Genomic DNA, 25,142 nt, shown 5'->3' on the forward strand with positions numbered 1-25,142 from the left:
CAGTGTATTAATGACCTTTTAACCCCCCAGCTCTCAGCCAGAGATAATCCTGGTGCAGAACAACATGATGGTATCTGCTGATGCTGGGAATGAGATGCCTTTCAGCTGGAGGATAAAGGAGTACCTGGAGGAGATGTGGTTGGAGGCTCAGTACATCCAAAACACTGAAGGTGAGAGCCTAGCTTCAGCATCTCCATCCACTGCTCTGTGAGCTCTGGTTTGTCACTGCTGTGCCCCTCCTGTCACTGGAGTCACCTTCAGTCCCACTGTGCTCCTGTGAGCCAGCAGAGTTCTGTGTAGGCAGCTTTTCTTTGTTCTCACCATTCATCTTTCTCACCTCTTCTGTGCCCTTGCATTCAAAATGCTGTGGAGCAGCCAAGAGTTAATGGCAAGGTGAGATTCCAGAAATAAGACACCAGTGCTGGGCTGACAAGGCCTGGCCTGAGTCCCTCCTCAGTGCCCTGGATGAGGGGAGTGCTGGATGCATCAGTGATTAATGAGGTGTCAGTGTCTCTAGGATAGATGCTGTGTCAAAGCCAGCTTCCTCCCAATATCCAGCTTTTCTCTGCATCCTCATTTTCCAGGCCACGCTGAGAAGTTTGTGGAATACTTCCAGAAAACTGCCCTGGGAAAATTCATCTCTGCTCTGACTGAGGAAGAAAGACAGATGCTGTTCCAGTGCTACATCACAGACTTCATTGTCTTGACCATCGGTGTGTCCTCCCAGGAGGAGCTGCAGGTCAGTGTCTGGAAGAGGGGCTGGGAACCCTTTGGATGGGGGAGAAGAGTGTGATGCCTGTATGTCCTTCTGAATCATTGCTGCCATAGGGAAAATGCCCCTCTGAGCCAGCCCAGCAGCAGGGGAACCCCAGCACAGATCACTGGGCACTGAGTGGCTGCTGGGGTTACTCAGGCAGCACCTGTATAAAAATGACACATTTAAGGCTGTCTTTGTAGGGAAGCGATTCTCATCTTTGAGAGAATTTTGCCAGGATTTCCAGTGCAAAATGAAGTATAAACGTACTTCCTCACCTTTGGTTTTGTGTGTTTGCCCCTCTGCAGTGTCTGCGTGTGGCGTTCATGTCCTGCATTGTGGAGTGGGCAGCAGAGTCCCCCTGGAGAGTGGAGCTGGTGCCCTCCCTGCCCTGGGCCCACCTGGCACACAACCAGTTCAAGAGCCGCCTGCAGAACTTCTCCAGGATCCTGGCTGTGCACCCCCATGTCACTGCCTTCCTCCTGAAGCAGCATGGGGACAGAGTTCCACCCTCAGAGATGGTAGAGTCATTCCCTGTCACTTTGTGCCCCTCAGCCCTGGCAGGGAGCTCTGTCTACACTGAATTAGCTGCTCCTCGGTCTCCTTTGGATTTCAGCAACAGCAGAGGGGGAAGCACAGGCTCAGGTTCCTCAGAATTGGGCATGATCTGCTCTGTTATTGTTACAAGCAGGTTTTAAAATAGTTTACCCTGCTTTTGCTTTAGTTAATGGGGCATGCAAACGAGCCAAGCCACAAACATGAGAATTGCAGAGCTTAAGATAACTAAGTAGGACGTTATTCAGTAGAACATGTGCTGTAGCAAACCAGACTGTGAGCCCGAGGTCCATAAATAATTCTGAAATGCAACGTTGTGCTAGCCTTGGCCCTGTGTGTGTGTGCAGGTTCTGGATGTGCTGGCTGCCATGGTGTGTGCTGAGGAGCTGGAGAGCCAGGTGCAGACAGCCCGCCCTGAGCTCTGGCTGCAGAAGGTGAAGAACCTCCACATGCCCATTGAGTTCCTGTGCAAAGAGAAGAGTGCCCAGCGCAGGGGCAGTCACTGCCATCAGCTGCTGAGGGAGCTCAAGTAGGTACCAAGGGCTGCTCACAGCCCTGCTCTTTGCCTGGTGGTTCTCTGGGGCATTGGAGCAGCCTGTAGCTGTTCTGGTGCTGCTTTTCTCGGGCTTTGCAAACCTTTCCAGGTTCTTGCTGGGCTCAATTACATACCAAGCAGCAAGAACCACGTTTTTTTTCCCTCATCTCCTGCGGATTCTCTCTCTAAATCTGGCAGTATCATCTGGTGCATTCCATCTGGGTTGAAGGGTTATTTAAAACTCTCCTCAGGTTCCTGTTACCCAGCAGTGTCTCCCCACTTCATCCTCTGTGCATAAGGACTCAAGAGATGGGGAATTTCACTGCATCTTGTGTTTTGGAAGAAAGCCCAGAGCGCTACCCCAGTTTCTCACAGACCTTGTTTAGTTTATTTGGAGTGAAGAAATTGTAGCTAATTGTGATTGGTATTTTAAAAAGCTTTTGACATAGCAGTTAGAAGCTGGGAAGGTGTGTGCAGTGGTGCTGGTCCTGCTGCAGTGCTGCCTCCAGGCCAGGCCCCTGAGCCCCTGGGGTTAAGTGCTGGAACTGTTCTGTCCTCGACAAAAGCTCCTCTGGGAAAGCCTAAGGGCAAAGCAAGTGCCACGGCAGGAATGCTGTGGAGGGGAGGGAGCAGTGAGATCCTGGTTGCTGCTCTCAGCTGCCCTGGTGTGCTGCCATCCTGCTGTCCTCCCCCAGGGCCTGCTGGAGCCGTGTCTTTGCCATGGCACTCTTTGTGGAGCACATCTTGCTCGGCATCCACGCCGTGATGCCAGAGTTTGAGAGTTTAGTGAGAAAATACACTTTGCTTCTTGCCAAGGTGAGCAAAGCTGTGATTTCACCTCTTCCCTCTTCTGCTGATCATGAGAATTCTGGTCTCAGGTGTTGTAGCTGACTCACTGGGCTTTGTCCTTTCCCTCTGCAGTGTTTCCAGGACGATTCAGACATGAAGTCTCATCCAACCTTTGCTGCAGTGATGACAGTGTTGTGCCAGTGCAAGAACGAGGTCAGCAGCAGGATCCACAGGTACTGACATGGGGACAGGCTGCAGGGGCCAGCAGGGACTTGCCTGCACACTTCTGACAGTGCTGCATGGGGTGTAGTGAAAGCCAGAGGAAGGGCAATGACCCTGTTTGGTTCTGCACCCTGAGCTGAGCAGTGGGCCAGCCTGTCTTGCATTGTCTGCTCTTGGCCTGGCTGCAGCTGAACATCTTATTCTAGGCTTTTGGAAGGCAGCATGGAAGAAGCAGCCGTGTTCATTGATGTTTCTGCATTCCAGGCATGGTCTGGAGCCGTGTCCCATCTGCCTGGGAGAGCCAAAGGACCCTGTCTGCCTGCCCTGCAACCACGTGTTCTGCCACAAGTGCATCAGCACGTGGCTGGTGCCAGCACAGATGCACTGTCCCTACTGCAGAGTTGCCATGGAGGATGTGGAGTTAACTGTCTCTGAGGAGCTCAGGTACTGCAGCCACCCTCTCCAAGGTGGGAGTCTTGGGTTGGGAGGCTTTGTGAGGAAATTCTCAGCTCTGAGGTGGTCAACACGAGCAGAGTAGGAGGTGCATGCTGCTTCATCTCTCTGGAACTGAACAGATCCTGTCTGTTCTGCTGTTTCAAAAGAGAGGAAAGGCTGCCTTGACCTCTGTAAAAACACACAGGTTGTAAAATGGTTTGGGTTGGAAGGGGCCTCAAGGATTGTCTCGTTGGGAAAGTGGAAAAGTATCTCCTTTGGTGACTTTGGCCTGTGTGCTTGATTCCTCCCTGGCTGAAGGGGCTCTGTTTGCTTTTGCCCTTCCCAGAGCTGCCATAGCAAAGAACGCCCTGTTCCGGCAGAGGTGCAATAATTTCTTCATCGACCTGGTCACCACCATGTGCTTCAAGGACAATGAGCCCCCTGAGCCAGAGGTGATCCAGAAGCTCCTGGATCTGCTCTTTGTTCACAGAAGCCTCGTGAAAGACTCAGGTGAGCTCCCTTCACCCTGACACTCAGTCTCACAGAGCTGAATGTGTCGCCACCTTCTCTCCCCTGCCAAACCTGTCCTTCCCTTGTCCCCACAGATCACCCTGCTGTCTACACAAAGCTCCTGTCCCCGTTCAATGATGAGGTGGATGAAACTCCCATCATCCGCTCCGTGATGCTGAAGCTGCTCCTCAAGTACAGGTGAGCACATTCAGCTGAGGCAGGTCAGGCCAGGGCCAGGTTCAGCTCTGTTCATCAAACTGATCCCATTGTTCTCCTCACCTCCGTTTGAATTTGAATCCCTTTGCATTAGTCATGCCACTAGGCTGGCCTGCATGGAGCTTGTGGTGCAGTGTGAACAGCCTGTGCCGGGTTTACCTGGCTGTTCCTCACTAACCCTGTGCTGAAAGTGGATCCCTGGGAGCAGCAAGGTGCCTGAGCAGTTGCTCTGATCTAGGTCAGCAAAGCAAAACTCCTCATTCGCAGAGATTTAATCAGGACAGGGCTGATCCTGTGTCTGCTCCACAGCCCTCCCAGCCTCCCTTTGCAGGCAGGGCACAAAAACCCCTTCTCAGGTGTCACCACCTCCTAAATCAGATGCTTTTTGCCCTGGGAGTGCTCATTGAGCATTGCTGATGATCAAAGCCTGGCTCAGGGGGTGAAGCCAAGGGTCACCTGCCAAAATTGGCACAACAGCTTTTCCATCTTGCAGCTGGACCCAGAGTGAGCCCAACTGTCCCAGGCCATCTCTGGGGACTCTGCTGTGATTTAGGGGCAGTCCTGTCAACATAGCAGCTGTGTGAAGGGGTGTCTCTCTCTCTTTCTCCTGTAGCTTCAATGAAGTGAAAGATGATGTGCAGCGTTACCTGTCCCAGGTGGAGCACAACAAGCTCCTGGAGAAAAAGGACAAAAAAGAACTCTACTTGCTTTTTGTCAACTGCTTGGAGGTAAGAGCTGGGCCATGAAACCAGTGCAGTTTCACCACACCACAGAAATGAAGTATGCAGAATTTCTTTAGAAATATGCAGAAATTCTGTAAAAATGCAGAATTGCAGAAATTCTTCAGCAATTCTGGGTGTGTTTCTTGTGTATATAACTATTTTTTTTCCAACTAGAAAGCCCAAAAGGAGTTGATACCAAATCACCTGGTCAGGAATGAGCCTTACTTTTCAAGGAAAGATTTGTGTGTCTTTGCAGTGTTACATAAATTCTTTCCCTTGGGCATGTGTCTGAGTGTTAAAACTGAAACTCCAGCACAGGAGTGCAGCAAGGAGGGCCTTTTTCATGGCACAGCCCACTGCTGAACTGCCTTCTTGTCACTACAGACAATTAATTTATTGTGCAGAACTTAAATCATTATGCCTTTTGGATTATTCCCTTTCCTCCCCTTGCATAACTTTCAGGACTTTGGACAACTTGAAACAAAGGTGACAGCAGGGGAGAGGTTTCATTGCTTATAGTTATTTCTAAAGTGACTTTTAGTTAAGGTCACCATTTGTGTTCTTGCTAAGGGACAGACAGGCAGAGCTTGACATCGTGGAAAGTGGAATGTGTTATTCACAGCCTGCTCATGGCTCTTGCTCAGCTCCAAGCTTGGGGAATGTGGAACAGCAGGGGCACATCCTAAAAATGGTGTTGGGTGACATGGCAGAGGTTTGGGATGAAGGGGCAGAGGTTTGCATGGTGCAGGGGTGGTTTGCTGTGCTTGTGGCAGCCCTGGGGACACAGAGGTGGCTGAGTGAGGTGGCTCTGCCTCTCACTAGTGTTCTGGCTTCTCTCTAGGATTCCATGTGTGAAAAGTCAGAGGACAGCCTGGGCTATGTGCATGGAGCCAGTCTGGCTGAGGACAGAGCCTTTCCAGAGAACTACCTCCCAGGCTGCAGCAGAGAGGCTCCTCAGGAATCCTCAGTGGAATACCTGGAGGCCGTGGCCAGGGTGCGCCTGTGCCTGAGCAGGGCTGCAGAGCTGATCTTCGACTTGCAGCAGCACACCAGTGAGTCTGATTGTCCTGCTGTCAGCTGGAAGTGCTGGGTGCAGGGCAGGTGGGCTGGACACAGTCAGTGCCCTGTGCTCTGCTAGGACCTGTCTGGGTGCATGGCAAAGAATGAGAGCAGCCACTCCCTTTTTCCTTGGGGGTGTCAGTCAGTGTCTTGTCTCCTGAACCAGGTGTTACAAGGGCTCTGTAACTGGGAGTAAGGCTGTGTGGTCACCCCAGTGTGGTTACATGGCAGTTACACCTGCAAGGAGATTTATTTTATCCTCCTGATGCTAACAATGAGATTTATTTAGAGCCCACTAAATTGAACTTTAAAGCATAAATGCTGCTTCAGACCCAGGACTGCTGTAAGGGTTATTGTTTTATATGAATGAGAGCTCTGCACAGCTAGAAGGGATTGAGAGTTTATATTGACGAGTTTATATCTTCCCTGTCAAAGAAATGAATCATTGTCTGAAATCTGGCTGAGGAAATGCTCCAGACAACACCTGAGGAAGGGAAAGCTCTGAAGTTCTTCTGTGTAATTACACAGTACTAATAAAAGGACTTAGTGCTACAGCTGGGACAGACAGAGAAGTTTTACAACGTGGGATGTGCTTTTGCCTCTTTGTTTTAACCTCTTCTTTCCCCTCCAGAGCAAGAACAGATGGAGGAGAAGCAGCATTACCTGAAGATTGTGGAGGAGTTCTGCAGCCTCGCCAGCAACGACTGGCACCGTGTGTACCTGGTCAGGAGGATTGCCAGCCAGCACGGGATGGAATTTGCTCAGAAGCTGGTCACAGAGCCACGGTTCAGCTGGGTGTTCCCGGCAGAAATTCTGCAACAGGTACAGAAGAGGCATCTCCTGGTGGTGGTTCTGGTCTCCTCTTTGCCTCCACTTTGTGCTGCTTTGGAGTGTTCCTACTGTTGTGTGGCTCCTGGGGTACAGGCCAGAGTGGCAGTGGCTGGGAGGTGACTTGTCCTGGCTCTCCTGGCAGCACCTGTGGGTGCCCATGGCTGCTGCTCTGGGGAGGCTGAAATGCCCTGGTGCTTGGGAGGAAGAGGAGATCCTGCCTCCTGCAGCTGGAATATTGTCCCCAGTGCTGTGCTTGGCTGTTCCCTGGCAGGTGCAGCACAGCCAGGCCAGCCCCATGGACCCGTTCCTGGTGTGTGGGGAGCGGTACCGGGCCCTGCGCGACGCCGTGGGACAAGCCATGATGGAGGGCACGGCCCAGGGGCTGCTCCAGGCCCAGGTACAGCCCAGTCCTCCCTCCACACACCCCTGATGGGCTTTGGGTGGCTCCAGCTCTGTTGTGTCCCTGTGGGCAGTGTCTGTTCCCAGGGAGGCACCTGGGAGCCTTTGCTGGGAGGTCACTGGGGCTCGTGCTCAAGTTTCCTTACTTTCCCACCTGCACATTCCATCAGTGTAGCTGGGACAGCTCTGAACTGTTCCCTGCCACGTCCTTGGTTCTTCCCCAGGCCTCCAGCAGCCCCCCAGCTCTGGAATCTGCCTACCTGCTCCTGGCCATCTTCCGAGAGGTCACTGCCCTGTACAGTGCCAGGGATCCGAGCCTGCATCCCAAGCCACAGGTAGGACACTCCCCTCTGGCAGCTTGTGACAAGCCTGCTCCTGGGTAAGGATGAAGGGGATCTGCTTTTGCTCCTGTGCCCCAGGCAGGGCAATGGCCCGAGCTGAGCAGGCTGGGGAGGTTTTTGGAGCAGGGTAACCCGGTGTGGGAAGCAGCTGCCAGTGCTCTTCCCTTGGATGGGCAGTATCCTGATGGCTTTAGCTCTTTCACATTTGTGTTTTCAGCAAACAGGAGCGATGACTGAGTTCATCCAGAGCTCCCAAGTGCTGAATTCCCCCGAGCTGCAGGAGTTTGCAGTTGCCCTGGTGAGGAACACCCTGCCCAGCCTGGCCATGCAGCCCCAGGGCTGCAGGCAGCACGGAGCCCTGGTGGAGATGGCTGTGCACATGGCTGCTGTGCTGCTCTGCGGGCAGAGCCCTGTCCTGCAGCCCCTCTGGAACCTGGCCTTCCAGCCACACTCCATGCAGGTGAGCACTGCAGCACATCCCTGCACACTGCCTGTGCCTGCTGGATCCTCTGCTGGGCCTTTCTCAACAGCAATGCTCCACCTCACTCTGTGAAACACTGAGGGGTGATTTTTTCAGTGCTGTTGGGGTTAATTAGCACAACAGCAAGCTCTGGCCTGGTATCTTTTCAAGGCAGCTCTCCATCCTGAGCAGTATGAAGCAAATACCTTTGCTGATACCTGGGTGAGCAAAGCTGAGAGCAGCTGGCAGCTCACACTGTGCTGACCTGCCTGCTCAGAGAGCACTGGCTCCTCAGGGGGAGGAAGCTGCTGCTCTGCTACTCCTGCCTACCCAAGGTGTAAGGGAACATGCTGGTAATGCACCAGGGTGCATCAGCAGGGCAGTGCAGGATGTCTGGAGAGTGCACATGCAAGTCTTAACAATAGTGACAATTCCAAGAGTGGATTTTCAAAGGTGAATTTGAAAATCTTCATCTGTGTCAGCTGCCTGACCTGTGCTCTCAGGTGTCACTTGTTCCCCAGTGTGAACAGAGAATCAGTGGGTGACTGCCACAGGACAGAGCTGATTCACAGATCCGTTTGTGACTCTTTTTCCCCTTTCCGTCCTCAGCGCTCGTTTCTGCCCACGATGCCCCAGGACATCATGGCTCAGGCCAGGACCTGGGACATGGAGCGTCGTCTGCAGTGGTATGGTGAGTGCTGCTGCCTGCCTGGGGAAGGAATTCCTTGCGTTTGGAGAAGGAAATTTTTCCGAATGTGAGGACAGACACGCTCCTCAGCACGAGTTATCTGTGGTAAATCTGGATTTGCAGTAACAGTTTGTGTGGGTGATGCACCAAAGGATATCCAGTGCTCTTCAGTCTGCAGCTGTTCACAGAGCTTGAGGGGGCACAAAGGCGGCATGAACAGGGTGTGAGAGGAGAACTCTGCCACCTTCCTGGCCAGCTTTGTCTCTGCTTCCCACAGCTGGACCTTCCTGCAGCTGGGAATGGTGGGTGGGAGCACTTCTGCCCTCAGCAGCAGAATCTGTCAGGCTTTGATTCCTTGTTTCCCAAGGAGGAGCAGCACTGAAAAATTCCTTGGCTTCCTACGTGGGCCTGTCAGGGCTTTTGGTCAGATCTTGAAGCATATTTCTTGCTCCAGGATGATGGTCCCAGGGAAAGGGAATAACAGGCTTTATAAATCTGTCTTAGAACACTGTCCTGTTTGTTTCTCTCTTCACAGAATGTCCCAATGGCCACCCCTGCACTGTGGGAGAGGTAAGAATTTGAGACTGGTGGGTATTTAAGCAGACAAAATTTTCAACAATAAACTGTTTTATTTTGTTTACTGGTTTTAATGTTCTAATGCACAGAGTTCCACTTCCAAACTCGATGTTATTGATCATTTTGTCATTGTAATGTAAAATTTAGAATACCCCTAGGATTTACACCACAGATTGGGAAACATCAGGCAGAGGCCTGGTTTGTAGCAGGGTTTGAATTAACCACTTAGAGTTAAGATTTTTGTCTCTCTGCTGAAGAAGCTCTGGAATTCAGTGTTCTCCTGTTGCTTTTCCCAGTGTGGGAAACCCACGGAAGTGAGCCGCTGTCCCGACTGCGGCGTCCCCATTGGAGGCCAGAACCACAACCCCGTGCAGGGCTTCCAGCGTGCCAGGTGTGCTTTGCTTCAGTGCTTTTGCAGTGCTAAATGATGTGGGACTTGCCTGTGGTGCCTTCAAAGGCCAGAGGTACCAACCACTTCATGCTGCTCTCTGGAAGGTGTAAGGGAGGGATGCCAATAAAGAGTAATCAGGCAGCAAAACCAGAAAAATTTGCTTTTTCTGTGCACAAAACTGACTGCAAGCCTTCACTGTTGCACTTTGAATTGGCAGCTTTTCTGGCATTCAAAGACATTATGGGTCAAAAAGGCATTGCTGGGTATCAGAGATGTCTTGTGTGGTTTTTGTCAAGGCAAAAAAGAAAAACATGTATGCGCTTTGCTACAGGAATTATGAAGACAGAACTCAAACTGGCCACATTCTTGGAACTGTTCAGCACAGAAGGACACTGGGACTGTCTGACCGGGGCGTGTCCCCCGTGGCCTTTGTGCTGCTGCGTTTGCTCACTCACCTGTCAATGCTGCTGGGAGCCTCCAGAGACCCTCAGGTACCTTCCAAAAATGCTTCCAAGTGGTCACACAGAATGTAGGGAAACCTTTGTATGCTGCCGGTCCTTTTCATCATTTTGCCAAGTGACCATCTGTCAGGATGCAAGACCCAAATTCTCTCCCTCCTTGCCCAGGAGGGATTTTTGTTAATTCCTGCACTTCCATTCAGGCATATCCACCCAGCCCTGCCTTGGTGGGCCCAGGTGGGGGGAATCCCTCAGGTGGGGGTGGCAGGACTGAGCTCTGTGTGCCTTGTGCTTCCCTGGATGTTTTTGGCTGTGCTCAACTCTTGCCTTTGTTGTCTTTAGTCCCTGGAAGGGATGATCAGGCCGACGGTGGATGACCTGGTGGACTTCCTGCAGCAGCACATTCAGGAGGACTTGGCACACCTGACCAGGATTTTGGGGAAGAGTGTGGATGACACTGTGAACATCGTTCACCTGGTGCTCAGCAGCCTCCTGCAGGACCCCCAGCAGGAGCCAGGTCAGTGTAAGAAAAGCTGCCCTACCACACCTGGGGCCGTGCTGCCCCTTTGCTGATAAACCCCCTCCAACAGCAGCTGAGCAAGAGCTGGAGAGGAAAACAGAGTTTGAAGCTTGCTTCTTATTGTAGGGAGGGAGGAATTTTTGGCTGTTTGCTTCTTGCAGTGAGTACATAGGGTTTGCAAGGTTTGGTGCAGTCGATAGCTCCGAAAATGAATTATTGACAAAATAATGTCATGATAGATGGGCAGAGCTTGCAGCTCTCGAGCAGGGCTGCTCTCCCAGCACAGCAGCTCGTGCTGGGGGCAGTCCCTGTTCTGTGCTGCCTCTCAGTGACTCCCAGAAGCTCTCTGGGAGAGGAGGGGTGGCACAGTGGGGTTCATGGTAGGATCTGGAGTCACAGAGGCACTTATAAATACCCACATTTGGAGTGTGGGGCAGCACCAGTCAGTATTCCAAGCTTCAGTCTGTCATTGATCATGGTCTGACCTTGGACAATCTGTTCAATGTTTCTGGGGTTATGAAGTTGTATAAATGTCCCCATCATTCACATGAGTGACTGGCTGAAGCTCGTGGAAACCTGGATCACTGTGTGATGTTTGGCTGTCACTCTCCAGCTGGAGCAAGATACTCAGTTAACTTGTAGAACCTGTGAATCTGTGCTTTCTTTTCACTGCAATATTGCAGATGTAAGAGGTGAAATATTCCTGTTGCAGAGCTGGTGCAGTTTGATGCTGTCCTCTCCACCAAGGAGGATAGAAACAAATGGGAAGATACTGTTGCAAACACAATTATTGTTCCTGAACTGAAGGTGAGAAATCTGCTGTACAGTGTCAGTAGCTGAGCAGTTCAAAATCCACTGGAAATCTAATGTGCTGTAATGTCTGTGCTGCACTTTTCACCTGGCTGTTCTTAAAGCCAACCCATCCATGGCACAGCTGCAGGTTAAGGATTAGCCACCTTTGTTCTACCTGGGGAAATGGGAGTGTGAGACTGGAGTTGTGCTGGGATGAAATTGCATAACTGGAAAAGCAGAAATGGCTTATCTCAGTGGAAGGTATTTCACAATATCCAATAATTTATATTTTTTTCCATGCAGGATTTGGATAAAAAGCTCCTGAAGTTAAACAGGCAGATACAAGAGGATGAGAGAATCTTTTCCAACCCCATAGTGAAAATAGTGTATGGGGACCCAGCTGCATTCCTGTCCCAGCTGCCAGGGGACAGCCACATCCACCACTCCAAGATGTGGAGCTGCCGCAAGCGGGTTTCTGTGGAGAACCTGGGCCACATTGTGCAGCAGAAGAATGCCAAGGACACCGTCCCCCTCCTCTGGAAGTTCCTGCACAAGGTGAGGGTGCCACAGGGATGAGAGCCTGGGATTGTCCAGGACTAAACCACAGTGGGATTATCCAGTGTCTTTAGTCTCAGTACTTGCTATGATCTTGAGAATGAACAGAGAAGATGATGTTGTCTTTTAAACATTTAAGAAAGTAATTCCATAAAGGTATTCCCAACTGGTTTGTCCAAGCATAGCCTTACCCACAAGTTCCCTTTCCTCTTCCAGGAAACTGAGCTGAGGCTGGTTAAATTCCTACCAGAGATTCTGGCTCTGCAGAGAGACTTGGTGAGGCAATTCCAGAACACTGCAGAGGTCAAACACTGCTCCATCAGGGAATTCCTCAGGGAGCCCCACTCAGGTGAGGAGACTCTGCCAAAATTGTAATTAATGAAACAGAAAGTGCTGGATTGTCCAGTTGAAAGCAAAAGGGAAAACTCACCTTTTCCTTTTAACTGTCACCTGAATGAACTGGAGACCTGGATAGGGTTGGAAAAATTACCAGATGACTTTAAAGGGAATCAAGTACAGAAGATTTTTTTATGAGGGGTGGGAGCTCTGTGCAGTCCAGCAGTGGTTCTGGTGGCATTTTAAGCTCAGCCCTAGAGCAGGCCTTGCCTGAAGAGTGGAATAAATGTCCCTACCTTCCTTTCATGAAGTTTGTGGCAAATCCTTCAATTGTATTTAAGTACAATTACTGATGTTTTTGAGTACCTATGGAAAAGTACATAAAGGTCATGCAGAATCAGACCAAGGACCAATCCATCCTTGTGGCCTGGGCCAGAAGCAGACAATAATGGCAAAATAACAAACCAAGCAAATGATTCCATTTGATACCTTTAGAAAGGTGCTTGGTGTCTGTTTAGTCTCTTGAGCAGTTGCCTGGAGTTCAGTGCTGTGCTCTGAAGATCCCTGTATTGGAGAGTTTCACCAGGAAAAGGTGTTTCATGGATTTATCTTTCTGTTGTTTCTCAGATGTGATGAGGGACCTGTTAGAGAGGAGAGTAAATGTGTTTCTGTCTGTCTGGAACAAGCTGAGAAGCTCTCTGGACACCAATGGTGAGCAGTTTCTTTCCCAGCCCTGCTCCTTGTTCTGAGCTCAAGTTCCTCCCATCGCTGAAGCTGAGGCATATCCTCAAAAATGAGTTTGGCCAGTGAATTTTAAGAATCTAGGTACAAAGGGAAGAATTTGTTTCCCTGTTGTAGTATTCTCACTTGAACTTTTCCCCTTTCTGACCTGAACTTGCTCCCTTTTGTGGTTGCCCCTAACACCAAGAGCTCCAGTCTCGGTACCACCTCCTGCCCTGGCTCAGCCTGGGCTGGCTCTGGGCCCCCTCACACACACTCCTGTCTGTGTTTCAGGGGAAATCAAGCTGCCTAAAGGCTACTGTGATGGTGAGCTGAGCCTGGAGAGCAGGCTGGAGGTGCTGCTGCCGCGGAGGCAGGGGCTGGGGCTGTGCTCCACAGCCCTGGCCAGTTACCTCATCGGGCTGCACAACGACTTCGTGCACTCCGTCCACAGGCACACCAAGGAGGATGACAGGTGTGCTGCCCTTCCACTGCTGGGGCTCTGCTGCATTTCCTGCTCTGTCTCCAGCAGCTTTCCCTGCTTCACAGACACCCTTTGCTCCCTGCAGGTACCTGATCAGCCCCTCGGAAGTGGCCGACCTGCACGTGATCAGTTACGAGGTGGAGAGGGACCTGATCCCTCTGATCCTGTCCAACTGCCAGTACAGCATGGAGAAGGGAGGGGAGACCTTGCAGGACTTCGATCTGGAGAGGATCCAGCAGCAAGTGATCAGCAAGTTTCTGCAGGGGAAGCCACTCATCACGCTGACGGTAGGATGGGCAGGGGCTGTGCCAGGAGGGCACTGGGAGCAGTGTTCCAGAGCTTTTCCCATCCATGGCTTTCTGTCCTGACAGGGAATCCCCACCCTGGTGTACAGACATGACCGCAACTATGAGCAGCTGTTCAGTGATGTCAAGAATAAGCTGGACCAGGTGGGTTTCTGCACTGCAGGAAGCAGGGCAAGCATGAAATCCCTGCTTTTCCAAGGGTTTTCTGTCCCTTGCATTGTTCATCCAAAGGCTTGCCTGCTGATTTCTCAGTGTGCCTTGGCTACGTGCAATCTGTGCTGTCAATCAGGATTTCCAAAGAAAAGGGAGATGGTTCAGCATTTCAGTTTCCTAAATCTGGGGCTCTGTTGTCTTCTATGACTTGAGAAATTTGAACAGAAAAAGAAATGGTTCTAAAATAACATTAACTGTAACTTCATGTTTTTCAGAGTGCTCTGCCCAGTTCTGTGATGAACATGATCAGTGGGGAGCTGCAGTCCTACAGTGATGTGTGTGATGCTCTGTCCCTCACTGACATCACCCTGGGCTTCCTGGCCATGGCTGGTGAGGATGCTGAGATGCTGCTGACTGAATACATTGAGCAAGTTCTGCAGATGGGGGATCAGACAAACCCCCACGTGCTGCAGGTGAGTCCTGAGTCCCAGCTTCTCACAGGATAAAATCTGCCCTGGTTCATGCTAAACGCAGCCTGTGAGACAGAGCCCTCTCACTTTCCCACTGATACCAGAAACTGGATTATTGAGGGCAGATGGGCTCCACCCAGGCTGAGGGGCTGGATGAGCTCTGTGCTGAGCTCTCTCTGGACAGGGCAGGCTGGGGACAGGCTCCAAGGACATCCCTCACATCACAGATGTCCCTCTCTTGCAGGCCCTCAGAAGGTGCCAGCTCAGACACAGCATATCCCTGTGGCAGTTCCTGTGTGCCCACAAATCTGAGCAGCTGCTGCGCCTCGGCAGGGTATGGACCCCCCAGCACCTCTGCCTGACCTCCTCTGCCCTGCGCTGTTCTGCCTGCAGCTGCTCAAATGGGTGTTTGGCTTTTCTCTCCCCTCGCTGCATTTTTAGGATCCTTTTGCGGATATCAGTCCTGACTACAAAGAAGAGCTCACCCCAGAGCTTGCCAAGCTCCTGCACATCTTCCTGGTCCACTCCAGGCTGGAAACCTTCCTGCAGGAGCTCCATGAAATGATCATCCTGAAGCTGAGACGTGTCCAAGCTGTGGAGGAATTCAGACCCAGTTGGAGGTAGGAGTTACACATCCAAACCCACCACAGTTGTTGTTAACTGAAGCTTCTCTGAGTATGCGCACAATGGGAGCAGTTCCCTTGGCCCATGCATGTCCTGGGGGACACAGCCCAGCCAGCAGCAGTAGGAATGTCCACGCTCATTTCTGGCAGGTGTCACTCCCATCTGACACAGGCTGTCATGGGGACACTGCTGGAACACTCCAGGAGCTCCTGTCCAGGGCACAAACACAAGCACTTCTGTGGGTACTTGGATAAAATAATGAATAACAGACTCATAAGGGCTGGAAAAAATCTCCATGGTCATCAAGCCCAGCCTTTAAGGATAGGCACACTCAGCTCTGCAGAGGCACAGCTTGTCCCCAGAGCTCAGCTCTGCCCTGCAGCCTCCCCTTGCTGGGCTCTGTGCCTCCAACTGGCTCTTGAACCCTTCTCACTACACCTACACCTGTTAAATTGTGGATACTGAGTATTTTGGGTGGTGCAATGCACTTGTGGTTTGCTTTACCCCAGCTGTTAATGCTATTCTGCTCTGCCTTCCAGCCTGAAGGAATCACTCTTGCCTTACCTTTATGCCAAAGACTCTGAATTAGGTCTGGAGCTGGAGGACACATTCCCAGATGACATCCTTCTGTCTCATTGCACTGGTACCTGGAAAGCAGCCGCTCTCTTCAAACGAGAGCAGAGGGACAGTTAGGACAGGACCCTGCCACAACACCATGTCGGGGTTTTCTGCAACTTTGGGCATTTCTTTGGGGTTTGTTGAGTGCTCTTTGGGTTTGGGGTTGTTGTCTTTACACCTGATGTGAAGAGGAGAGGTGGCCGTGGAGGACGACATAGAGGCAGCACCGCCGTGTGAACCCTGGATCGTCACAGTCCCAGAGCCACTGGAGGAACATGAAGGACTTTTTTTTTTTTTTTTTTTTTTTTTTTTACAAACCATGGTGCCCTGGTGCTGGGACAACGTTTATGTTTTTAAGTCTGCCCTGCTGCTGGCAGAGGGCTTGTCAGCACCGGGCTGCGACCCCGGCTCCTGCCCAGCACTGGGAGACGGCAGCCCTGAGGGACGGGGCTCCTTCCCTGCCCTGAGCCCGCTCCCCCGCGCCTTCGCAATAAACTCGTTCAGCTTCTTCCGCGTCCGGGGCCGTGATGGGGGCCGTGATGGGGGCCGTGATGGGTGCCGGGGTCGGTGCCGGGGTCGGTGCCGGGTGCCGTGATGGGTGCCGGGATCGGCGGCCCGGAACGGCCGCGCCCGGCCGCGCGTTCCGGGGGACGGGTTCCGCTGAGGGACGGGCGGGCCCGGCGCCGCCATGGCCGCGTCCCCCGGCCGGCGCCGGCGCTGGGAACGGTACCGGGGGCTCGGGCTGTGGGCTAGGCTGTGGGACCGTGTGGGGATTCGGGCTGCGATAGGCTGTGGGACCGTGTGGGGACTCGGGCTGTGGGCTAGGCTGTGGGACCGTGTGGGGACTCAGGCTGCGATAGGCTGTGGGACCGTGTGGGGACTCGGGCTGGGCTAGGCTGTGGGACCGTGTGGGGACTCGGGCTGCGATAGGCTGTGGGACCGTGTGGGGACTCGGGCTGCGATAGGCTGTGGGACCGTGTGGGGACTCGGGCTGCGATAGGCTGTGGGACCGTGTGGGGACTCGGGCTGCGATAGGCTGTGGGGACTCGGGCTGTGGGCTAGGCTGTGGGACCGTGTGGGGACTCGGGCTGCGATAGGCTCTGCGCCCGCCCAGGGCCCGCCCGGCGCCGCCGCTGGGAGCGGTACCGGGGCTCGGGATGGGACCGGCCGCGCTCGGGGCTCCCCGGCACCGCGTCCCCACAAGCCACGGGCACCCTTCGGGAAGAGCCCCGGTGCACCTCCCCCGGCGGGGTCTGGGAGCCGCCCGGGCAGCGAACGGGGCGCGGTTAGCAATCGGGGGGAACGGGGCTGAGGGAAGCGGCTCCCGGGGCAGGTCCCGCTCTGAGCGCGGCGGCCTCGCAGGGAGCAGGCCCGGCTGAAGGCTGGCGTGGTGGAGGAGGACACCGAGGAGTGGCAGAAGGATCCCCACTTCACCGGGCTGCACAGAGTGGGAGGCGTGGATTTATCCTACATCAAGGGCGACGAGAGCCGTGCCTGCGCCTCGCTGGTCGTGCTCAGCTACCCGGCTCTGGAGGTAACGCCACCACGGGGCTCTGAGGCAGCGTTAGGTGGGATATTGGGATGAAATTCTTCCCTGTGAGGTGGGCAGGGCTGGCACAGGGTGCCCACAGCAGCTGTGGGTGCCCCTGGATCCCTGGCAGTGCCCAAGGCCAGGCTGGATGGACTTGGAGCAGCCTGGGACAGTGAAGGGTGTCCCTGCCATATGAAATGGGATGAGCATTAAGGTCACTCCAGACCAGATCATTCCGTGGTTCTGTGTGCGTTCGGCAAACGCTGCAATTGTGTGTTCCCAAGAAAGACAAACAGGAAAACATACGTGTAAGGATCCAGAGAGAAGTTTAGGAAGGTGTGATGCAAACAGCCCCCAATTGCAGGAGTTTTGTGGGATGGCTGGAAACTCGCCCAGGGCCCAGGGGAGCTGCAGTGCCTGTTTGGGGAGCTGGTGCCCCGGGCAGAGGGGAGGTGGTGGCAGTGCTCCAGTGCAGAGTTCTGTGTGTGAGCTCTTGCTGGCAATCAGCTGATAATGTGGGCTGTGACATAGGAAAGCTTTTCCAAAACTGCCGTGGCTCTCCCATCTCACAGTTGTTGTACTTGAACCAATAAAGATGTTTGGTCTCTTTCCCAACTTTAAAAATGATTTTAAAAAATTATCTTTATCTGTAAAAGCTCTAACAAGCAGAGGAATAAAGTTTGATGCTGTCTGCTGGGATTTTAATGAGCTGAATCTCAAGTCCTGCTGTGACCTGCAGGGCAAGGCAGGAATCGTTGCCGTTTCCTTTGGCTTGTCCCCAAGTTTAAAAGGGATGGGCAGAGGGCAGGGACCAGAGGAGGAGCCTGTGTGTGTGCCTGCCCCAGGTGCTGTACCAGGACTGCCGCATGGTGGCCGTCAGTGCCCCGTACGTGGCCGGATTCTTGGCCTTCCGAGAGGTCCCAGTCCTGGTGGAAGCTGTGCAGAGACTTCAGCAGGAGGAGCCCCAGCTCCAGCCTCAGGTGTGCTGTGTTTCCCTTGTCCCGATTTGGGCTGTCCTGGCTGCAGGATCCTAGGAAAAGTGTTCTCCCTTGGAGCCTGAGCTGCAGGGGTGGGAGGGGCAGGGTCAGAGCTGCGCTGGAGCCTCCAGTCCTTTTCCTGAGGGAGCAGGGATGTGGAGCTGGGAGCAGCCAGCCCTCCTGTGCTGTGTGCAGGGCTCTGCCAGTCCCACACTGCTGCTGCTTTAGCGTCAGGCACAGGCAGGAAGAGCCCCACAGGGAGAATTGAGGATCCAAGAGATTTGTCCTTCCCCCACAGCATCCCTGGTTGCTCTTTGGAGTGCTCTCAGTGCCCTGGAAATAACATTGCTGCTTTGGCTTTTTTAGGTGCTTCTAGTAGATGGGAATGGCCTGCTCCATCCCAGAGGTAGGCTGTTCCTGGAGAGCCCTGCTCTCCTGCTCCCTGTACTGCTCCTTGGCATTCCTGTTCTCCGGTGTCCTGCAGCTACAGTGGCTCCTCGTTGGCAGGATTTGGCACAGCCTGTCACCTCGGAGTCCTGACAGACCTGCCGTGCATTGGTGTGGCCAAGAACCTCCTGCAGGTGGATGGCTTGGTCAGGGATGAGCTGCACAGGGAGCAGGTTAGGCCAGGCTGGGATTTCTTTCTGCCTTTTAATATCCCGAGGGAATTTGGGCAGCCACATACAATGACGTGCTGCTGAGCTGACCTCGTGTGTGTTTATCCCTAGATCCGCTCCCTGCAGAGGTCAGGAGAGGCATTCCCACTGACAGGCACCTCGGGGAAGGTCCTGGGCATGGTAAGCTGCTACTTGGCCATTTGTCCCTCTCTTGGGGCTGTGGCAGTGACCCCGTGCAGGAGGGCAGGTGTGAACAGGTGACCAGTGGCACTGCTGGCCCCTGTCTGACAGCTCAGGGGGTTGTGGGGAGCTGGCAGCTCAAGTGCTGGGAACATTCAGGTCCGTGGCTGTGGCACCTGAGGTGCTCCAGCACCCTGGATTGTGAGCTGCAGTCTGGGAGAGGTGCCAGTTCCCTGGCAGCTCCCCGGGATCAGTCTGGGAATGTCTGCTTCAGAGCAGAGCGGGAACAGGCAGCCGTGAGACACTTCCTGTGTGTGTGCTGTCAGCCCCTACTGGCACGGCTCCCTGCATCCTGAGCAGCCTCAGGCGTCTGGGGAAGGGCCAGGGGGACAAACAGTCCCTGGAGGAAACTCTGGGATGGAGAAGGTGTTCAGGAGGGCTGGGAGCTGCCAACACAGAGCCACCACCCCACCCGAGGGGTCTGGCTGGCTCCTAATTCCACTGCCCCTCCGGGTGTGTTCAAATGAGCCTCCTCAGCGCCTGATCTCTCCTTTCTGACTGCCCAGGTGCTGCGGAGCTACAACAACAGCTCCAAGCCCCTGTACGTGTCCGTGGGCCACCGGGTGAGCCTGGACACGGCCGTGCGCCTGGTCCGCGCCTGCTGCCGCTTCCGCATCCCGGAGCCCATCCGGCAGGTACGGCTGGGCTCTTCCCGCGCCTCCCTGTGCCCCTCCTGGGCCGTGCACACCCTCCTGCTGGGCTGTTCCACCATCACTGATCCTTCCAGGCCCAGCATGCTCCTTGTCCTGACGCAATGGCCAGCAGCGTTCCCAGCCCTGCCTGCAGCCTCGGCCTGACCAGTTCCCTGCTTCCTCTCTGCAGGCAGCTGCTGCGGTGCTGGTGTCAATCCCCAGGAGCTGGGAGTGCAGTTTGCCCGGGCGCTTGGAGCCCAGCAGAGCCCGCAGTGCTGCTCCTCTGGGCCTTTCCCCACTGCCGCACGGAGCCACCAGCCAGCAGGTGACAGCACTGCATCACTGTCACCGAGCTGCAGCTGCCTCCGGGCTCGGCCTTGGCTGCCGTTAAATCGCAGCAGAACTTGGGGAAAGGCTCTGGAGAAGCTCAAAGCCTCTGGGACTTGTGGCCTGGCAAGTGTTTCCCTTCTCCCCGGGGTCACTCTGCAGTTGGTGGCTCCACAGCCCAGAGCCAGGAGTGACCCCAGGGCCTGCCCGGGTGTCCCTGTCCCTGCGCTGCCCTGGGACAGCCCATTGGCATCGCTGCTGTGCCAGGCTGGTGGGGTCAGGGCTGTGCCCACCTGAGCAGCCCCCGGGCAGTGCTGGGTGACCCTGCTGGGCACTGCTCCAGAGCTGCAGTGTGCCCTGGAACTGAGACTACTTATAAACTACCCCAAAATCATAACTCCTAGGAGCAAGACAAGCCTTGAGGTGTTCATAGCAGAGCTGCAGTTTCCAATCTCAGCCCCAGTACCTGCCAGACCAGAGCAGGCTGCTGGAGCTCCTTATGTAACCTGCTCCAGCCAGGCACAGATGCCTCTGCAGAGCTCTGAGCCAGCTCTGCAGCTCTGTGTGTTCAAAGGGAAGGGAGAAGCATTCCTTTTGGAAGCAAAAAGGTGTCTTGGAGCTTTTCATCACCCTCATTTCGCTTCCAGCCGTCTCCAGGATTTGCTCATGTTTGGAGACTTTTCCAGTTCCCTGTGACCTTTTTCTTAGAGTGATGGAATGAATTATTATCACTTGTCTTACAGAGAGATGAAAAGTCCAACAGGGGAGTGGGTTTACTCTAGAGAGATGGCAGGAGATGAGGATACTTCAGCCTTTCCACAGGACTTGTCCCTGCTGTGCTTCCTCTGTGTGGTGACTGCCACAGCTCTTGGCACAGGCAGAGCTGAAAGCCTCAGCTCTTGAGCACCTGCAGCTGGAGATAGAAGTAGGAGGCTGTGGAGAATCCTGCCACGAGTGGCTGACGTAGCCTTTTTGCCATGGTATATCTCCAGAAATTGCAGACCTGATGGGAGAAGTGCTTACAGATTTCCCAGTGTCAGGAGAGACCTGTGGATCATCAGGGCCTGGAAGCTGTGGCAGCCCTGGGCATGAAATGGGCTGTGAGAGCTCAGCTGCCCACAGCTCCTGAGGTTTGTGTGAGGGCAGCATGTGCAGTGCAGCTGCTGTGGGAGCTCAGACTCAGACTCTGCTTTAGGGGATGTGGTGCTTCCTGGGAATGCAGCATTATCCAGGCAGGGATCAGGAAGGGTTCTATTTGCATTCAGCCCACAAGTGTGGCTGTGCTGCCAAGGAACTGGCTGTGGTGCAGATGAGAGAAGTGAGATCTCTTGGAGGAAGCAGAGGGATGAACTTCCCTTGTCACCTGCAATCAGTGTTTACATCCCACTCCCTCCTTGTTCCCCGTGCCACGCCCAGCCAGGGGAGCTGAGGTCCTGCTCAGAGCTGGTCCTTGCAGCTGCCAGGCAGGAGTTGAGGTAGGTAGGAGCTGCCATCCCAGAATAATCAGCACAGCACTGACTCTGAGTGGCCCTGGAACCGTCCCAAGCCCTGCTGAGAGGTCAGCCCCCTCCCTGGTGCTTGCCCACACTGTGCCCGTTCTGGGATCCCTGTGCACAGCAGGGAAGAAGAAGCTGGTGGCACTCTCCAGCTGCCAGGGATTGCCTCGGGAGCCTGCCCTGCTCTCGCTGGGTCCTGTTCCTGCTTGGCTGCTCACCAACCTCCTGCTCACTTGGTGCTCCCTGCAGCTGCCCCTGGCCCCGTGCCCAGCGGGTCTGGGCTGCCTCAGGAGGGGGCACAGCCTGAGGACAGCCAGCCCACCAGGGAGGGCAGGCCTGCAGGTCACCCTCTGTGAGCACACGGAACACTTGCCCTCAGAAGAAAGAGGCAAGGCACCAGCCTCTCCCCTGGGGCTGGACATCAGTCACTGGTGTCCTGCTGTGCACAGGGACCACCCTGGCCCCTCAGATAGCAGGCCAGGCAACATTTCCACAGCCAGCATTCATCCCCTCTGAAAATAGCCCAAATCTGTGAGGATTATTGCAGGACAGTGATCCATCTTATTGATTAGTCCGTGGTTAATCACTGCCTTAAGCTGACTCCAGTGTTGTGTTAGGAGTGAGCCCTGCCTGGGAACTGCCACCTCATCAAGCATTAGCTGATGTTCTCAGCAGAACGTGGTTGGGGTTTTTCTTCCCTAGAAAAATAGTTGGTAACTGTGCCTCCTGCTCCTTGGTCTCCCCGTGGGGACTATTGAGCAGCCTCCTTCCCTGGTTATAAAATCCATCACGTAATCGCTTATCCTGAAGAGTGATCAAAGTTATTTGTCAGTTCGGTTATGAAACTGTCCAATTATAGAGAGAAGGGAAAAAAATCTCCCAAACAAACCACCTCTTATGTAACTCTCTCCTCCTCAGCTGGCGGGAGGCTCTGCAGTTGTGGAGCAGGTTCCAGCAGCAGGCACAGCCTTCCCCAGGGGCTCGGGGCCTGGGGGCTGCTGGGGCTGCAGGAGAGGCTCCTCGGGAGCAGCACAGGGTGGAGAGCAGCAAATGCTTCAAGGACAGTCCCCGGGGATGTGTTAACCCAATTTCTGAGTCACCAGACACTGTGAAGCTTTTCCAGCTGGGAAGGTCACCTCCTGCTTTGTAAGTGGGGAGGGACACTCTGCCTTTGAGGTGGGCACAGCAGCTGCTCGGAAATGGCACAGCAGTCGGTGCGTTTGGGGAAGAAGTTTCTCAAAGAGGAAAAAACTTTGAAGGACTGGAAAAAATCAACTGCCAGCCCTCAAAGTTGTCCAAGAGCCCGGGGTGTGCTTGTGATGGCATCGAGGGTGTGCTGCTGGTATCGTGCAGCACTAGGGGGCTGAGCAAACACCTCAGGGTGGGGGCAAGAACAGCCAGTGAACACCCAGCAACACTTCTAACAGTTCTTGGGGTGTGGTTGGTGCTCTCCCTGCCCCAGGCTGTGCCTTGCTGAGCCATCCCGTGTTCCTGGTGGGATGTGCTGACAGCAGGATGGATGGGGCACACTGGGGTGACAGAGGAGGCACCATCCAGGCTGCTCACTTCTTTTCCTCCTTGGTTCCAGGCTGACATTAGGTCCAGGGAGTACCTTCGGAAGCAGCCCTGTGCTCCAGTGGAGGTGCTGGAGGCCAGCCCCGACAGGTGGGTGTGTGGGCAAAGGGGCAGCTGCTGGTGGCATGAGCTGCACTAATGGCATTAAAGGTACAGGCAGGGTGACAAGGTGAGCTCAGTGGGGAGGTCAGGACACATGTGCTGCCTGCAGAAGGTGATCTCTGCTCCCTGTGGCCATGCTGCCTCACACGTTGCTTCTGACAGCGCCGTGTCCTGAGCTGGGGAAGGGCAGAGGGGATTTGGTCTTTTTTCAGCACTGGTCATAAGCAAAGCCCTAACGCCCACAGGTGTGACCTGAGGGAGAACAGAAATACCTGCAGGGAGCTGGTTTTGGCCCCCAGGTCTTGGGGAGGGTCAGAGTCCCCCACTCTTACATAAGGTGGGCCAGTGGGTGTCAGTTCAAAGTAAATCTGTGGCAGGTCCCCTGAGGTGCAGGAGTTCAAGCTCAGCAAGTGCCAGTTGATTGTTCCTGTTGGCTTCTATTTTTTTTTAAACTACTTCCTAATTTCTCATTTCTGTTCCCAGCAGCAAAAAGGAGGCTGAACTGGAGGATTAGTCTGGTGCCAGAAGAAAGTGCAGAGCTCCTCTTCACTGGGTCCTGTCCTGCACCGAGGCTGAGTTCTGCTGGCTGCAGGAGCCCAATGCCACCCTGAGGGACAGCTGTGCCAGGCTGTGTCCCACAGGACAGCACCAGCCACTACTCAGGGAGAATCCATGCACTGAATTTCTCAGGGTTCATTTCATTGTTAAAATCTTCGTGTGAGCAAAGACTCAAGTGTAAGTTGGCAGCACCTCACTGGAGTCCTTGGGCAGCTGCAGGGGCTGAGTTACAGAGATGTTGAGGCATTTCCACTGCACAGCCAGCCTGTGCCTCTCACCACACCTCTGTGGCACAGAACTCTCCCTTCCTGCTGTTTTTTAGCAGCTTGTCCTGTCCCTGCAGCCTGGGCTCTGCTCTTCCCTGGGCACGGCCCTGGAGAGCAGCAGCCCTGTTACAGGTGGCACTCCAGGTGCCAGATGCCAGGCTGGAGTTCTGGAACAGCCCCAGCTCAGCCTGAGGAGCTTCTGTGCCCAAATCATCCTCCACCCTCATCCAGCCTGCAGGACCAAAGCTTTCCCAAGGTGTGGGATCCTGGCTCAGGTTGGCAGGTGATTCCTGGCTGTTCCTGAAGAGCAGCAGGAGCAGAAGGTGCTCTGGGGATCTTGGTGTGGCTGTGTAAGATTCCAGCCTGAAGAGGAAGAAGAATGCTTTCCTCGGGGTGGGGAGGGGTCCTCAGGTCAGCCTCCTCTGGGCTGCTTAAACCTCAATTTTGCATAAATTTGTTGTACAACTTTTGTTCTTTTCTGTGTCTTGGAGCTGCTCTGGGTGGGGAGGACAAAACCCAGCCTGTTGTGCCTCTGCTGTGCTGTCTGAGCTATCCCTCCGAAAGTGGGTGGGAAAAGGGAGGAGGTGACAAACCCTGGTCCTGGCAGTGCTGGACGGGGACAGGCCTTGGGAGGGCACTATCCTAAACAGCCTTTGCTGATGGTTTAAAAAGCCAAAGCTGCAGGAGCCGCCTCTCCCGGGGAGCCTCGGGGCTGCTCCACACCGGGGTTTGCCCCTGGGGGGACGGAGACTGGCCGGGCCAGGGGCAGAGGGAGCACTAGGTGCTGGCTGTGGCAGGGGACAGGGCTGGGGGACAGCCGAGGGACAGCCCTGTCCCCTCCCTGCATGGACACACAACCTCCTCTGCCATGGCCATGTCCCATCCTGAGGGAGCAGGGTGGGGACAGAGCCACAGCCAGCAGGGATCACCTCACTGCTCATTCCAGCCCCACACAAACCAGCGACTTCTCTGGCCCTGGGGACAGTTCACAACTTCAGGCACAAGTGACAGTGGGCAAGGGGCAGCTCCTTCCTAGACCTCATGGGCAGAGGAGCAAGGAAATCCATGTGGGTTTTCTGATTGCTTTGGCCTGTGCTGGGAGGCCGCAGGGTCACCCCAATTGTGGGTGACTCCAGTGCAGGTTGACCCCAGTTGTGCTGGATGCAGCCCCTGGTTTGGCTCAGCTGTGCTGGAGGAGGCTCTGTGGGGAGCAGCTCCTCCAGGTTGGCCTTGGCACAACAGGGGAACCCTCGGCATGTGGCACTGTGGCTTCTCCTGCCCTGGGTGTCTGGGTTTAATCCCT

At 54.4% G+C, this 25,142-nt stretch overlaps 2 protein-coding genes across 5 annotated transcripts in view; both read left to right on the plus strand.

Annotated features, from left to right (window-relative positions):
- The window catches only part of RNF213 (ring finger protein 213), a 45,163-nt gene extending 29,137 nt beyond the window's left edge, over positions 1–16,026 (plus strand). The window contains 31 exon segments of the mRNA XM_066332271.1: positions 31–170; positions 585–739; positions 1,063–1,275; positions 1,657–1,838; positions 2,540–2,660; positions 2,766–2,866; positions 3,120–3,299; positions 3,637–3,800; positions 3,896–3,998; positions 4,630–4,744; positions 5,580–5,790; positions 6,429–6,619; positions 6,900–7,025; positions 7,252–7,362; positions 7,586–7,828; positions 8,438–8,519; positions 9,052–9,086; positions 9,389–9,483; positions 9,815–9,974; positions 10,284–10,464; positions 11,174–11,268; positions 11,557–11,808; positions 12,025–12,157; positions 12,772–12,855; positions 13,159–13,339; positions 13,434–13,635; positions 13,720–13,797; positions 14,082–14,279; positions 14,521–14,610; positions 14,718–14,896; positions 15,440–16,026. Coding sequence (XP_066188368.1) covers positions 31–170; positions 585–739; positions 1,063–1,275; positions 1,657–1,838; positions 2,540–2,660; positions 2,766–2,866; positions 3,120–3,299; positions 3,637–3,800; positions 3,896–3,998; positions 4,630–4,744; positions 5,580–5,790; positions 6,429–6,619; positions 6,900–7,025; positions 7,252–7,362; positions 7,586–7,828; positions 8,438–8,519; positions 9,052–9,086; positions 9,389–9,483; positions 9,815–9,974; positions 10,284–10,464; positions 11,174–11,268; positions 11,557–11,808; positions 12,025–12,157; positions 12,772–12,855; positions 13,159–13,339; positions 13,434–13,635; positions 13,720–13,797; positions 14,082–14,279; positions 14,521–14,610; positions 14,718–14,896; positions 15,440–15,593 — 4,555 coding nt within the window. The 3' untranslated portion in view covers positions 15,594–16,026.
- Positions 16,027–16,192: 166 nt separating this feature from the next.
- ENDOV (endonuclease V) lies at positions 16,193–24,354 on the plus strand. 4 transcript variants are annotated; one of them, XM_066332273.1, is made up of 9 exons: positions 16,193–16,244; positions 16,881–17,052; positions 17,895–18,029; positions 18,393–18,432; positions 18,534–18,646; positions 18,755–18,823; positions 19,390–19,518; positions 22,927–23,009; positions 23,499–24,354. In XM_066332273.1, the coding sequence occupies exons 1-9, from the start codon at positions 16,207–16,209 to the stop codon at positions 23,527–23,529; spliced, it is 810 nt and encodes a 269-aa protein (XP_066188370.1). In that variant the 5' UTR covers positions 16,193–16,206; the 3' UTR covers positions 23,530–24,354. The 4 variants fall into 4 exon arrangements, with proteins under 4 accessions (XP_066188370.1, XP_066188371.1, XP_066188372.1 ...); XM_066332274.1 differs by having other exon boundaries at positions 22,927–23,003; XM_066332275.1 differs by lacking the exon at positions 19,390–19,518.
- The last annotated feature ends 788 nt before the right edge of the window (positions 24,355–25,142 follow it).

This window comes from Sylvia atricapilla, chromosome 18 (genome assembly GCF_009819655.1).
Source record: "Sylvia atricapilla isolate bSylAtr1 chromosome 18, bSylAtr1.pri, whole genome shotgun sequence".
Lineage (NCBI taxonomy): Eukaryota > Metazoa > Chordata > Aves > Passeriformes > Sylviidae > Sylvia > Sylvia atricapilla.

Coding starts and splice junctions, on each gene's coding strand:
- ENDOV (XM_066332273.1), top strand. CDS start 16,207: ATGGCCGCGTCCCCCGGCCGGCGCCGGCGCTGGGAACG. Junction 16,245..16,880: donor CGGCGCCGGCGCTGGGAACG/GTACCGGGGGCT, acceptor GCGGCCTCGCAG/GGAGCAGGCCCGGCTGAAGG. Junction 18,824..19,389: donor CGGGGAAGGTCCTGGGCATG/GTAAGCTGCTAC, acceptor CTGACTGCCCAG/GTGCTGCGGAGCTACAACAA.